The 16,111-nt window shown below is 44.3% G+C and overlaps 1 protein-coding gene across 1 annotated transcript in view; it reads right to left on the reverse strand.

Moving 5' to 3' along the window:
* Positions 1-14,251, reverse strand: part of aatkb (apoptosis-associated tyrosine kinase b) — a 78,416-nt gene extending 64,165 nt beyond the window's left edge. Inside the window, exon 1 of the mRNA XM_049563229.1 lies at positions 13,737-14,251. Within this exon, the coding sequence (XP_049419186.1) occupies positions 13,737-13,818 (82 nt within the window). The 5' untranslated portion in view covers positions 13,819-14,251. The remainder of the gene's footprint in view (positions 1-13,736) is intronic.
* Positions 14,252-16,111: the final 1,860 nt, after the last annotated feature.

Raw genomic sequence — 16,111 nt, forward strand, 5'->3', positions numbered from 1 at the left:
TTCTCCAGTCCGGACTGAGTGGAGTCCTGCGGGGTGAAGCTGTGAAGGCTGTGAGCGGAGCTAGCTGCTAACAGCCACCGCTGCAACTAACAAACTCCACAAATCCATTCAGCAGCTCCACCATCCACAGTCAGACACACACGGCTGATTATTTACTGCTGAATTACAGCTCACAACTCGCACCAACCCAAACATCCTGGTGCAGACTATTTACTGGAGTTTACCAGCCTGTTGCTTATGTGGCATTTGAAGAGAATCACAAGCACAGCTGTTCTTGACTTTGAACGTCCGACAGTCCACCACCAACATTTTCATCACGTCTCGTCTACGAAAATAAAACATGTATTTCATCTTAGTTTTTATTATCAGGATCTATTTTAAGCTCGTCATCATCTCGTTTTGGTCACGGGAAAAGGTTGTTGACAAAAATTACTTCATCGTTTTCGTCGTTTGGCGGTAATTCAAGTTTCACGACACGGTAACGTGACAGGAGTAAAAATCGACTCCCATGTCGTCCTCTAGTATGAATATTATTTTCTCCTGTGTGGGACTCGACCGGCTGAGATCAGGGGACTCTGATCCAGTCCGGGCTGACTGATGCTCTAAATACTGGATGAGCTCATCTGTCACTGAGAGGAGGAAACGGCCCGAATGAGAAACTGGAGCAAATACTGTCACATCAACCCACACACACACACACACACGCACACACACACACACACAGCGACGACACAGATGCTCTCTTTTCCTGCTCGTTCTCATTGGACATGTACAGATATAATTTGTATGTCCACACACAGACTGACACACACACACACACACACACACACAGAGGAGGATCTCCTCACTGCCTTCATCACATAAATAACCAAAGTGCTGCAGCTGCAGCGGCTTCACGTGCGCTGTCTCACTGCTCACGTGCAAATTATGACAGAGAGATAACGCACACAGGACGACAGCTACCAACGCCTGCAGAGCTGAAATACAAAAACCATCAATTAAACATTCATTTAAGACAAAGTGACCCCACTCATCCCGTCGCAGAACCCCACAGCGTCAAGAGCAATGACATCAGCTGCCTCACTCAGCTGCTCCTGAACCAGTTCAACCAGTGGTCTGCCTCAGAACCAGTCTGACAGCAGAACCACCAGAGTCACCCACAGTACAGCGCCACCGAGACTTAACTAAGCCACACAGTTACATGTAACGTTATCTGTCCCTGACCTCCCTGACCACAGTGATGGACGTTAAACACTCAGATCCGGCCCACACAAACAGCCACATACAAGACTACGACCAGCTCCCCACTGCTGACCTTTGACCTTCATTGTTTTATCCTGTTAGACACTTTTTGTCATAATTAGTGTATGAATTCTTCAGTTATGGTCAACAACATGTTTTGTGAGGTCACACTGACCTCAAACCTTCAACCATTAAAATCTAATCATCATTCAGTCCAAGAGGACGTTTGTGCCAAATTAAAAAAAAAAAAAAAATCCTTCAAATTTCAAATGTTCATATTTCTGTTCTTGCTGTCCGCAGTGACGGTAATTTTACATTTTACATGTAAATACGTTGACACCTCGATACCGACATGGTGGCTAAACTTCTGGGGCCGGTTACACAAAACACCTTAAGTTAAGATTTTCCTTAATGTCCATGTTAAGGCTTTCTTAAACTAAAATCACTTGCACAAAACAGGTCATCTCCTTCACATTTCCTTAAAATGTTCACTTAAGTATTTCAGGTTTTTTCCTAATCTTGGGCTTACACTTAAGGAATCCCTTTAAGTTAAAGCACAACAGACTTAAAGTATCACGAGCTTGAGTGCCAGCAAACAAAGGGTTGTCATGGAAACTGTAGTATTTTACCAGTGTAAAATGTCCTTCAGTGCAGTGAATGCCTTAACATTTTCTCTTAACTAAGGAAACCTTCTCAAGGGTTCTGCACAACACCAAAAGCAAGTCCCTCAGTTTAGGAAAAATTAAGTCTTAATTAAGTGTCATACTTTAGGAGAAAACTTAAGGTGTTTTGTGCAACTGGCTCCTGACCTTTTGATTGACACCTTACTTGAGCCAATAGGAGCTTCCGTGTCCTCTCCACAGCCTACAACAGCCAACAAGAGCCTCCTCTCTTCTCAGATCAGCCAATCAGAAGCTAGCGATTGGCCTGATGGTTTATGGGTCTTGTAGTAAATGACACGCCTCACCTCCACAGCGGATTTTAAGCCCTTACTGTCACCACAGACTGTACAAGTGGCTCCTCTGTTGTTCTGATCAGTTTTTCATCACACAGTCAGTTCATGTTTTAGCCTTATGTTGGGAGAAACATGTCAGCGTTCCCTTTCAGATGAGACCATGCATGTACATGTACTAAAGATGGAGGAAGAGCAGCTGTCAGTTTCCTTTGGGTCTGACTTCGACAGGAGTTTCAGCTGAAGTTTACAGGAATGTTAAAAAGCTTTTTAAGGCTGTTTGAATCTGACACAGAGGAGCTGTTTTATTCCCTCGCTCAGACCTTGATCAGTCAAAGCGTTCTGAAATGCTGAATTAACCTGCGATGAAAGACAGCGCTGATGCAGTGAGATTGGTTGCCATGGAGACGGTCTGAGGGAGTATCTGCCGTGTTGTTAAACGACTGACGCATATGGTGGCTTATCAGCTGCGTGGGTGGCGGCGGCGGCACTGACCTCACAGGCCGACCAGCGGGCAGATCCAACATGTCTCAGGGAGGATCTCCTCATAAAACAACAGGACATGAAGAAGGACTACATGTTTCCATAGCAACCTACTGGTATTCATGCACTATATGTGGGTCTGTGTGTGTGTGTGTGTGTGTGTGTGTGTGTGTGTGTGTGTGTGTGGTATCCACTTTTAGCAGCAAGGATTCTCCTCCATGAATCAAACTCTCACCGTCTGAAGGGACGTACACGCACATCTGCATCTGCACAACAGCCAATAGGAACGCCCTCTCTCTGAAATCACCTGTGATTGGACAAAGTCTCCTCAACGCAGAGCAGAGAGGAGGTGCAGCTCTCTCACAGAACAGTTAAATTACAATACGCCATCCATTCATTCATTCTCATCCTCTTATCCGGGGCCGGGTCTCGGGGGCAGCAGGCTGAGCAAAGCACTCCAGACGTCCCTCTAATCAGCAACGTTCTCCAGCTCTGCACCTCTAGGAGGAGCTTCAGATCTGTTCTGCAGTCTGCACATTAACTATCACTCTGATTTCCTCTTTCACTCCTCCACCAACACTGTTCCTCTTCTTCTCTCTGCATCAGGACGCACTTGTAGTCTGAGCCAATCACCTCATTTCTCAGCCAGCCGAGCGTGGCCAGCGATGAATCCCTCTAAATCACTGGCTTAACAGCCTGCTGTGATACTGCAGGGACTGAGAGGGCCTCCACAGCACAGCTCGGGGGAGCGGAGATGGATAGATATACAGAAAGAGAGAGAGATGAAGACAGAAACAGGGAGGGCAGAGACAGCTGAGGACAGTGAGGAGGACAAGGTTTATAAAATCAAAACACAGAGGACACAAACAGGACTGAAATAAACCAGCGACGTGGTGCATCGACTCAACCTGCAGTCAGTCAGTGCATCACTCTTCTCCTCTGTTGACTCCCCGTCCTTCAGTCCACTGATCAGCCTCTGCTGTGCAAACAGACGAAGCAGAGCAGAGACGATAGCTGGACGTCTCTCTAACAGCGAATCGCTCCACAGCAAATCAATTTGTCATTAGAGCCTCGGCTGAGAGGCTAAAGAGGAGGCAGGAAATTAAATTATTCCCTCATACACTCCTAATGATGCTCACAGGTGAAGCAATAAAAGAAATAATAGCTGTCATGATTTCATCCAGAGAGCAAACTGTTTTATTTTGAGGCTCGCTGTTATCAAAAGGACACTGCTGTGATGTGTGAGGCGGCCATGACGGCGTCTGAGACAGTCACTCTGGACTCTGGTTTTCAGAGGAAGGAGAGAAGGATGGACTCATTAAGAGCAGTGGAAACTCACTTCAGAAACCCCTTAAACCAGATTTTTAAGAGACATTTAAGGGTTTTAACTTTGAGTTTTGAAACAAATAAACTGTTCTCAGATTAAATATCCAGACAGGAGCATCTGTTTTAGGTGTTTCATGAATTAAAGGCACTAAATGGAGTTTCTGACCACTGGTGGCGCTGTGGAGCAACACTTAATGAGTGGGTCCTGTTTTGTTTGTATCACTTGTTCAACCGGCACATTCATGACGACTAAGGGAAGGAGGAATAATCAGTTCTTAGATGAATCTCCATGTAGACGTGCACGATTATAAAACGATTCACAAATGTCAAAACTCGATTATGTTAATGTTTGTTAATAACGTGACGCAGATGAAATGAAAGAGGCGGCGTAGTGCAGCACCTGAACAGACCATAGCACGGACACGCTAGACCAAATGTCTAAATAATTACATTTACAAGGTGAACGTGAAGTATACAGTGAAAACTTCCTTCTGCCATCACCCAGAGATGAATGTTCACAAAGCAGAGCAGCAATCAGCAGTAACGTTAACGAACGACACTAGCTATCTGACGGGTTTAAAGCTGCAGTGTGGAAACATTTAGGCTGTGACGTTGAAAAGAGACCTGAACAAGAGCCACGCTGTCTGCAGGTACATTCATCTGTTAAACTATGGATCACTACACATACAATGTGCTGTGTTTTAAAAGTGAGAAAATAAATCATGAGTAGAAATCAAACAATGTGATGCACTGATATGTTTTATCATCGACTCGTCGCCCTCTGAATCAAATCACAAGGTGCCTGGAGATTCTGCCCCTAATGAGGACATACATATATATACATACACAAACATGCAGGTCAGGTGTTACACATTCAAGCCACCATGTCAGATTATTCAGCTGATCGACAGTGAAAAAAAAGCAGAAGTGCACCAGCAGAAGTCAAAGAAGAAGCTGATGACTGCAGCAAACACATATGGACCCAAACAAAGCAGGTTTAATTAAAACAAGAGGGTCCTCGCCGACTGCTCTGTGAGCAGTCCTCTGCCTCTAGGCTCGGTCCCTAATTATAGCTGCTGTGCAGCGATGGGTCGGGTCCGGGCATTTTTAGGCAATTCTGAGCAACAAGCAGAAGAATTGGAAGACATTTAGGAATTTAGCAACACAATCTGCCTTTTGCATCAGCTGAGGCTTGAACTCACAACCTCTGAGACTAAGAATCAATTTCTATCTCACTGAGCTAATTAGTCAGTGACAAGTCACGTGTAGCTTCACAAACTGACTAAGCCAGATGTGCAGGTTTAGCAGCCGTCTGTCCATGCATGAAAAAGCAGATTTCAAGCCACTGTAAAAAATTCAGTTATCAAAACAAAAATCTGAAAATACACATATTGCATCTAGACAGCATGGAGATGTTGGTAATTTGTTTTAACAATGATTGATTTGCTTCATAAGTGAAAAACTGATGTTTAACTAGTTGAGCTATGTGCAAAGTGAGAAGCCTCAGATGGTTTCACACTGAAGTATTGACACTGGATCTTTGTGCAAAGTTTGGTTTATTTTCAAGCATGAGAAGGCAGATTTTCTAGCAGAAAAAAGACTTGAAGGTGCTGCACAGTGATCAGTCACACTAGGCAATTTTAAGCAATAAGCTGGAGCAGATGCAAGAAGATGATTACATTACAATGTGGATTCTGCACCAGTTGAGGCTCAAACATGCAACCTCTGGAACCTAAGACGGTCATCTACCACTCTGAGCTAATTGGCAAGTAGCAACTCAACAGTGGCTTCACAAACTGAGTAAGCCATTCACTGTTGTGTAGGAAAGCAGCCATCCGTGCATGGAAAGGCAGAATTGAAACCACTGTAAAAAAAATTCAGTTATTAAGACAAAAATCTGAAAATACACATATTGCATCTAGACAGCATGGAGATGTTGGTAATTTGTTTGTAACAATGATTGATTTGCTCCATAAGTGAAAAACTGATGTTTAAAATTGCCATTTTTACACTCCAATTGTTCACATTAGAGCAAAATTCAAAATGCTGTCAAAAATTCAGTTTTTGAGATAAAATTCTGAAATTTGCCTCACATCATCTACCATGACTCTAGAATTTTGTCTTTTTTTTTTTTAGCAAGAATTTGCATGTATATGTTTACAGTACTGTTTACAGTCAAACATTTCGATGCACTGTAGGCTCAATTTTCGATAAATCAAAAATCTGTGTGGATCGTTTGTGGAGGACAGTCTGAAGATGCTCTGTAGCAAGTTTGGTGTCAATTGAGCAAAAATTGTGGGAGGAGATAGGTTTAACAAGTTTTACAGTTCTTGAATAAAACAGAGTGATGAACTTCATAATTTTTAATAGGTTTAAATGTACCAAAGTTTCTTCAGTATTGGGGCTACAGCTTGATCAAAGTTGTGAAGTTGTAGCACGTATGGTTGATTTGTTATGAATTTTCAAAGTTTTGAACTTTAGACGCTTGCTGTAGCGCCACCATCAGGACTATTGGCTTGAGTTTACAGCTGAGGATATCTGGCATGAGACTGGACCTTTGTGCAAAGTTTGCTGAGTTTTCACCCATGGGAAGTATGATTTCCTCTGAAGAAGAAGAAGAAGAAGAAGAAGAAGAAGAAGAAGAAGAATACCTAGGATTACAATAGTGTCCTGGCAGCTTAGCTGCCCGGACCCTAAAAAAACTTTTACAAAATGTCCTGTGCAAATGTTTTGTCGGGATTCAGCCTTCACAGACGCTGTGGTTCGAAACACAGAAACGCCACAGTGAAATAAAGTTAAAACAAATTCCTGCAGATCCAACAGATGAGTCCTGCTGACTGAGCAGCGACATCACAGCGTTATAAACCATCTATTAACATCACTGCTAAATAAATAAAGTGTTACTGTGACAGAGTGTTCATTAAAACACTTGAACTGTTCTCAGAGGTGAGCTCAGCTTTCTCTCAGTTTTCAGAGCTGGAGCTCTCCAAGGTGCTGAAACACTCCATCAGGCCTGCTGTGTGTTGTAAACATCATCATGTGTCTTATCAAACACTGTGACATCATCAGATCTGAACAGGTGACCGCTGTCACATGACATCACCTGTCCCGTTACACAGGCCTACAACAGTGAGAACGCTTCAGCTCAGTCTGCTAACAGCAGGAAGAGCATCCCGACTCTGAGAGAGCCGCTGGAGGTCTGTGACGACCCTGTGATCGACACAGTGGACGCCACAGGTTTGATTAGTGCTGCAGCAGCGACTTCATTCATGGATTGTGATAAACAATCTAAATAATCTGACCGTCTATAGACTCAACAATCATATCAACTGAAAAACTGCTTTCCTCATGAAACTGGTGGAGGCAGATATCTGGAAAGGATGTCAGAGCCACAGCACCAGACTCTGGGCCATATGCATCAGCAGTCTGATTTTATTCTCTCAGCCCCTTCTCACCTCAAACTCTCTGTTTACCACAATTCGCCATTAGTCACCTCACACTCCCTCCGCCTCACTCTCTTCACCTCGCTCCCCGCTACTGTGGACTACTTCACCAGGAGGAGAGCAGGCAGCAGCTCTGGAGACAGACCTTCAGTCAGCAGCTGTAGCAGCTCGATTTGAGCCAGCACGAACCCTCCCAGTGTCAGGTCTAACCTGTGTAACAGCAGCATCAGAAAGTTTGCTGATCCAGCGGGGAGTCACAGCTGTCTGGTCCCCTGAGCTGGCTGGATTTTGGTTACTGCGGGCACTGACTAGGGGTCTGTCTCCAGAGCTGCTGCTCGCTCTCCTCCAGGCGAGGTGGTCTGTAGAGGCTGTAGATCCCAAAAATTCAGACCCGACCCAACATGATCCTGCACAGTTCTGTCCACAGCAGCTGTTTTGAGCCTGAACCCGATTAAAAACCTGAATTTTACTAAATAATGACGAAAACTCTGTGTGTGTCTGTTGCACATTTTTCTCCTCACTGACTTGGTCAATCCATGTGAAATTTGGCACAGTGGTAGAGGGTCATGGGAGGATGCCAATGAAGCAATATTACATCAATTGGCCAAAGGGGGGCGCTATAGCAACCCATTGAAATGTCAAACTTTGAATGGGCATATCTCATGCCCCGTATGTCGTAGAGACATGAAACTTTGCACAGAGATGCCTCTCCTCATGAGGAACACATTTGCCTCAAGAACCCATAACTTCCGCTGATATAGATTTTCCACCATTTTGAATTGTTTGAAAAACACTTCAAATGGATCTCTTCCTAGGAAGTTTGAGCGATCTGCATGAAACTGGGTGAACATAATCTAGGGAGCAATATCTAAAGTTCCCTCTTGGCAAAAGTTGGAAAACTTCCTAAAACTGAGCTTCTATAAGGCAATGAATATTGCGGAGGGCGTGGCTCATCACATAAAGGTGTAGAACATCTCAAGGGTTTCACCCATCACCACGCAACTTTGTAGGCATATGACCACACATAATCTGAGGGGACCCCTCCATTATTGACCCATCAAACAAAATGGGGGCGCTAGAGAGCTCATTTCTTATCTAGGCCTAACCGCCATATGGATTTTTACTAAACTTGGTAGATATGTAGAACAGGACGCCTCAAGGTGACTGGAGAAATTTAACTCTAATTGGCAACTGGGTGGCGCTATAACAACAGAAAAATGCTTCAAAATGGCTAAAATGCGACCGATCGCTGTGGCTCCCCCTGTGGACCAATGTTGGTGTTGTTTCTAATGTTTGGTATGACTAAGTCATGGTATGGTATGCTGTACATAATCAGGGAAACTGTCAGTGTGTCATTCTGTCAGTCAGTCATTCTGTCTGTCCCACGTTTTTCTACTCACTGACGTGGTCAATCTATGTGAAACTGCACATAGGCATTGAGGACTGGCATAGGTAGAAGGTGACAAAGCTACCAATGGGTGTGGACTAGTTTTTACTGGAAAATAAATATATTTTTTATTATGAAAACAGTAATTACTAGCTAAGACCTTACGAGTCTCCTCGCACCTCTTCTCCTAGCGAGAAGATGTAGTGATGCAGCGTGCAGAAAATGATCGCCGCTCTATGTTGCATGTTACGCACATCTCTCCCACTGGCAGACACAAACACTGTCGACCAATCAATTTGCCTTACAGCCCCTCTCTCTTGATCTCTTACTCTCGTTTTCTATCCCTCACTCTCTCTTTTTCCTCCCCAGGTTCGCCATATCACTCCATTGTTCCATCACTTTCCCTCTCTCAGTCAAACTCCCCCCTCCTTTCCCTTTTGATAGAGTGAATTAAAACTCCTTCCATTTATGAATGAGAACTGCTGATTTCATTTGGAAAAACAAAACAAAAAACAACACTAATTTGATGAGAACCCGATGATGAGCAATTACAACCTCGCCAAAACCCGGCAAGACAGATCAGGATGAACTGGTCTCAGGCAGAGAGTCAGAGTGCTGAGCGGTGGGGAATGAGGTGGAGGACACACTGTGATTCGAGGCTCTGGCTAACGTTAGCTACCACTGTTGCCAATGCTGGAACTTTCTCTGCAGGATTCTCCTCCACTGAATCAGACTTCCACAATCTGAAGGGACGTGCACGCTCATCTGCATCTGTACAACAGCCAACAGGAACGCCCTCTCTCTGAAATGACCTGTGATAGGAGGACAAAGTGTTCTCTAAACAAGAGGAGGAGCAGAAGTCTAGTTTTCTCTCAGAACACTCGAATAACAATAAGCTCAAAGGTTATTATGGGATTTTTGCCCAAAGACGCCAAAATTAAACTGCAGCTTTAATGATAATGTGAACTCTGGATGTGATCTGTGTGTCTCCATCGCAGCACAGAGACGCTCAGTAACATGAGAGGTATTGACTTGCAATCAGTTTAGAGACACAGAGCGGCAGATGCAAAGTGGTGAGCTGCTCTGTGTCTTTGTGTTGCATCGATCCAGTAAAGTATCAGAGTGCTGTGTGTGTGTGTGTGTGTATGTGTGTGTGTGTATCTGATCTTCCACTTGTTTTTGTCCTGTTTTCATTCATTCATCATCGACAGGAACTCACCGTGATCACTTCATCTGATCAGAGGTGGAGACGAGTGAGTGGGAGTGTGTTTCCTCCAACCAAAATAGCTGATATACTTATATTCAATTAGAGGCTTTTATTCTCCACACACACACGCAGAGGGAGGCTCCGTCAGAGTGCACAAGCTATTAGCAATCAGAGGCATGTCTGCAGCAGCCTCACGTACGCCGCTGATTATGTTCTGAACAAGCCGTTCTTCAGAAACAGAGGAAAGTACTTGAGACCACCTCAGGCCTTTCATCTCCTCACATCAGTGTGAGTTCCTAACAGGAGCTCTGGATCAGAGCAGGAAGCTTTTAGAGGCATGAATCCAGTTTACAGACACTCCACCTCCTCAGCTTGCCAACTGTACCTCATTTATCCTGTCAAACTTGTCCTGTCCTTCTGTAATCTGTTCCTGTCTGTACGGAGGGACCACACACACCAAACCTCCAGCTGTGAATATGTGGGTTTACCTTCTCCATCCCTGAATCGTCCTTAGCGACAGCCTGGAGCGAGTGTAGTCCAGCGGGCTTTCAAATACACCATGTCCTGCTCCGCCGTCTGCTTTGTGTCCATATAATTAGAGAGTGCCTGTGGATGTGCAGCCAGGAGCCCACTGAGAGATGTGAAATGATAACCTGGGGCCCGGGAAAGCAGCCAGCACTGCCAGTAAACATCCGCTGATACAAAGCCCCGCCTTCACTGGGCCGTGATGTCATCCCTGGACCTGCCCCCTACGCAGCAGCCAACACCGGGGGAAGAGCCAGGTTTCTCTCTCTCACTTCTTAAATATATTTCCTCTCAGCTCCACCAGGCCTCTTTTCTGCTTCCATCTTTTCATCAAACACAGAGATGGAGAGATGTGACAAGCAGCTGCAGCTCAGCTCCTCCATTCATCTGCTTCTTCTCACTAAACTACAACAGCACATCCACTGCAGCCTTTAGAAATGAAACCTATAACATGTGAGGCTGCATCTAATGACTGACCTCATGATGTCACACATTAATCCTCTGCAGCCTGTCAGAACCAGGCCAGGGCCAAAACTAACATTTACAAAAAGCTTCTTCATGATATTTAAATCATCTTTTATGATTAAAAATATCTCTCAGTCAACTCATTGTTCTCAGGCCTCTCACAGAAATCTTTAAACAAACTTAAGATGATCCAAAACGCAGCAGCATGTTGACTCACCAAGACCAAATGTCCTAGAACACATTACGCCACTTTAAAAGGCTCTTCATCAGCTTCCTGTTCATTCTGGAATTCATTTTAAAATTTGGCTTCTTGTTTTGGCCCGGGAGGCAGACACCATCTCCACATTTAAGACTAGACTTAAGACTTTCCTCTTTGATAAAGCTTATAGTTAGGGCTGGCTCAGGCTTGCCTTGAACCAGCCCCTAGTTAGGCTGACTTAGGCCTAGTCTGCCAGAGGACCCCCCTATAATACGCCGAGTTCCTTCTCTCCTTCTCTCTCTCTCTCTCTGTCCTCAGTTTCTGAAAAGTTGGTTCTTCTCGGCTTTACTGATCCGTTGTGAGGGTCCGAGGGACAGAATGATGTCATATGCTGTAAACCCTCTGAGCCAAATTGTGATATTGGGCTTTATAAATAAAATTTAATTGAATTGAATTAATGGTGAATACAAACAACTGCTGTCTGCTGGTGTGGAGAGTTATTTCCTCTCACGCGAAACTTTTTGGCCGAGACACGGCGACACAAGGCAACGCGACAGTTGGACTTCGTCATCACTAGTCAGTGTCAGTTTGGTGCGTCCAGGCCTTTAAGGAGAGGAGTGCATAAATAAACACAACATGAAGCCGCAGGTTCGCTGAAACACAAAGTGACACTCCATCCAAACTACAATTTAATCACAAATTAATCTTCGTCTGTCCAAACTACGGGTGGGGGAAATAATCGATTCTTAGATGCATGGCGATGCAGACGTGGATGATTCCACATCGATCCACAAATGTCGATCGATCAGGTGCTCTCACATTAATTATTACAGTTCACATAAAAAGGCTGCGGATCATTTATCTTCAAAGCTACATATTAATTTCATTTTAAAACTACCTATGTGGCATGTCGGACAGTTCACGCCGCCACATCTGCCGTTAAAAAGTGCTAATGGACTCTTCGGGCATCATCCCTTCATCTTCACAAAAGGCAGCAGCTTTGAGCTTGTTTTAGTTTGATGTCTAAATAATTACATTTACGAGGTGAACTTGAAGTATACAGTGAAAACTTCCTTCTGCCATCACCCAGAGACAAACGTTAACGGAGCAGAGCAGCGTTCAGCAGTTACATTAACAAATGACAGACACACACTGCAGCATTAAACTACTTCAACCAAAATAACCCTGCACCCGCTCTGCTCAACGTCTCGGCTGCTCTCCGTTGATGGAGACATTAAAACAACCAACAGAGCCTCCACCTCCCCCTGATTTTACTACGCTCATACAGGCAGCAGACTGTCAGGTGCTCTCACATTAATTATTACACTTCACTTAAATAAAAAGGCTGCAGATCATTTATCTTCAACAGTACGCAGTCATTTCATACTGTCTGGTGAAATATTACAGTATATAATCACTGGACACTACGCTGACATAAATATCCCACGGAGGATCAGTGTGTGAGCACAGATGGAAACAATCTGATGGGTTTGAAGCAGCAGTGTGGAAACATTTAGGCTGTGAGGTTGAAAAGAGACCTGAACAAGAGCCACGCTGTCTGCAGGTACATTCATCTGTTAAACTATGGATCACTACACATACAGTGTGCTGTGTTTTAAAAGTGAGAAAATAAATCATGAGTAGAAATCAAACAATGTGATGCACTGATATAGTTTATCATCGACTCGTCGCCCTCTGAGTTGTAGCGACTCCCAGATGGAGGAGTGATGTGTCACAGACCCAGCTGGGGCCTAAATGTTGTGAATTTGTGTTTTAGATCAGCTGAACGTTCATCAGAGAACAGACCAGACTAAGACGCTCTGCAGCTACAGAGCCAATGAAAACCTTCCTCCTGTCGTCCTGCTACAAACCGCCCGCTGCAGAGAGTGAAACACTGAAATCACTCAGATAATGTTCTTGTTAAAAGGCAGGAGGGCGCCGTGAAGCGAGGCAGCAGAGACCACTTCAGAAACCTTTACAGGATATTTTCTGGCTGCTCCCACACTGTACACTCCATCCATTTTTATTCAGTGCTGGAAACAAGCCGGAGACTGCTGCACCTCCTGGTTACCATGGCAACCACCTGGATGACAGGCCGGCCGCTGCTCATGCTGCAGAATAATAACAGTACTGGAAAAAAGAAGCCCGATTTCTGATGATTTCACCATGATCAGCCCCCATTCATCATCTCCCATAATCCTCTGCTTCTCCACTAATTGGATAACATCAGCTCCAATCAGAGGCGGCCTCCGCTCCTCTGCTCCCACCTTTCACCTGCCCTCCTGCCTGTCACCTTTACTCTCAGCTGACCCCAGAGCAGCTGCTGTCACTCACACCTGATGTTTCTGCAGCCTCGCTTACATCCAGACACCTCAACAAGGACAACGCGCGCGACACCTGCGGGACATGACATCATGTGTGCCCGCTGTGTGGCGTCCACCGGCCGGCTGACAGCATCACACAGCAGCAGCAGCAGCAGCACAGTAACGGACGGACCGAGGGCTCACCTGAGCTGAAGTGAGAGCTGAGCGCGGAGCCGCGGCTCCAGAGCACCGAGGACACCGTCAGCAGCAGCGCCAACATCTTCATCAGCGGAGCGGCGGAGAGACACGGAGTGAAGCGGAGCTCAGAGGGAGACACACTAGGCAGCACTGATCCTCCTTCCCGAACCGGCTCCTGCTGAGCTCTGCACGCGCCCCTCCATCCCGCGCACACACGCAGGCCGCTTCTCCTCTTTTGATTTCCCTCCTCAACTCCTCAGTGAAGACTGTCTCTGCAGAGGAGCAGGAGGAGCAGGAGGAGGAGAAGGAGGACACGGTCCTGTCTGTCAGCAGTCAACCTGATCCAGATTTTAGTCCCCTTTCTGGCGCACAGCTTCACGCGACACCTGGACGCAGTCACATCATCTGAAAGCTCCGACCGATCGAGATCAGACACGTGACTCCTCCGCCGATCAATCAGATCAGATCGATGGTTGAGTTCGGTGCCGGAGCTGTCCGAGGTGCTGACAGCACGAGCGCCATCTTGCTCTGTAATGCGCCCAGAGAGAATTCATGGAGCGGTTTTTGCGCTCAGTGCGCAGAGGGGGGAGGGGCCGCGTGCAGCATACAGTGCAGTGTGTGACGGTGTGTGTGTGTGTGTGTGTGTGTGTGTGGAGGCAGAGCCTGCAGCATCACTTCTTAGATAATCTGAGATATAAAAAAAAAAAATCTCCCATGAACACACTGTGATGTAACACACAGCAGAACCCCCCCCCCCCCAATCCTACTGTTCATACATGTTAGATGAGCCCCTCCCCCCCACCCTCCCCTCCTCCTCTTTCTCAGATCTGATTCAACTTTCCCTCCTTCATCGTACTATGACTGTGAATCTTCACCCACGCAGCGACACAAGTGTCACAGACTGAGCTGAGAAAACAGGACACGTCCAGTCTGTGTGAATCTTCGTCCTCCTCACTGTGCAGCCTGCTCTCTGCTGCATGGGATCATTTATAATTAATAAAGTCTCAGAGATGCTCTGAGCTCTGCTTCTCTGCAGGCAGCTGTCAGGTTCACACTCAGAGAGGAACATGAACAATCACACAGCAGGAACCTGAAAATCTCTGAAGTTCATGTAAGAATCCTCATGTTGTTCTCTGCTCATCAGTCAGCTGACTCTCCAGAGCCAATGAGATGAGCCCACAGCCTCATGTGCTGAGAATCATCCTCACTCTGAGATGGTCCCAACATTTGGACCCTTCTCCAAACATTCACACATTAAGAAGAGATGAACAGCATTTTATTCTCATGTTGTAAACAGACAGTTTGAAGCATCGAACACAGCCGAGAATCTGCTTCATGTTTTATCATCTGTATGAAAATCTTGATCTTCAGTCACTGTATCAGTGTCAGAGAAATGTTACTGGTTGTTGTTACAGTGTTCATTTTGACAGCAACTTTAGATTCAGTCTGAGTCTTGAGAGGAAAATGTTAATTCATTTTAGTCACATTTTAGTCATTTTTTTAAAAAAAAAAAATGTAATTAATTTAAGAATTTAATTAAATTCAAAATTCTAAATGTTTAGTCAACAAAAATCCAAAATAGCTGATAAAAATAAAAAATGTTTTAGTAGAAAAAAATAAAAATATTTCAGTCTACAAAAAATTCAAAATGTTTCAGCTGAAAAAAGTTTAAAACATTTTAGTCGACAAAAATTCAAAATGTTTTAGTCGAAAATTCAAAATATTTTAGTTGAAAATAAAAAAATGTTTTAGTAGAAAATAATTAAAATATATTTCAGTCCACAAAAAATTCAAAATCTTTTAGTCAGAAAATTTCAAAATATTTTTGTCAAATAAATTCAAAATGTTTTAGCCAAAAATTTTAAATATTTTAGTTTTAAAAAAGTTTAAAATGTTAAAGTCAACAAAAATTCTAAATGTTTTAGTCAAGAAATGTCAAAATGTTTTAGCAGAAATTTTTTTTTAAATATTTCAGTCCACAAAAAATTCAAAATGTTTTAGTCAAAAATTTAAAATATTTTAGTTGAAATAAGTTTAAAATGTTAAAATCAATGAAAATTCAAAAATGTTTTAGTCAAGAAATCTCTAAACTCCACAAATCCATTCAGCAGCTCCACCATCCACAGTCAGACACACACGGCTGATTATTTACAGCTCACAACTCGCACCAACCCAAACATCCTGGTGCAGACTATTTACTGGAGTTTACCAGCCTGTCGCTCATGCTGCATTTGTGGATAACTGCAAGCACGGCTGTTCTTGGCTTTCAACTTCCGACAGTCCACCACCAACATTTTCATTACGTCTCGTCGATGAAAATGAAACACAGATTTTATCTTAGTTTCTATCATCAAGATCTATTTTTAGCTCGTCATCATCTG

Source organism: Epinephelus fuscoguttatus, linkage group LG20 (genome assembly GCF_011397635.1).
Source record: "Epinephelus fuscoguttatus linkage group LG20, E.fuscoguttatus.final_Chr_v1".
In the NCBI taxonomy this organism is placed as follows: domain Eukaryota; kingdom Metazoa; phylum Chordata; class Actinopteri; order Perciformes; family Serranidae; genus Epinephelus; species Epinephelus fuscoguttatus.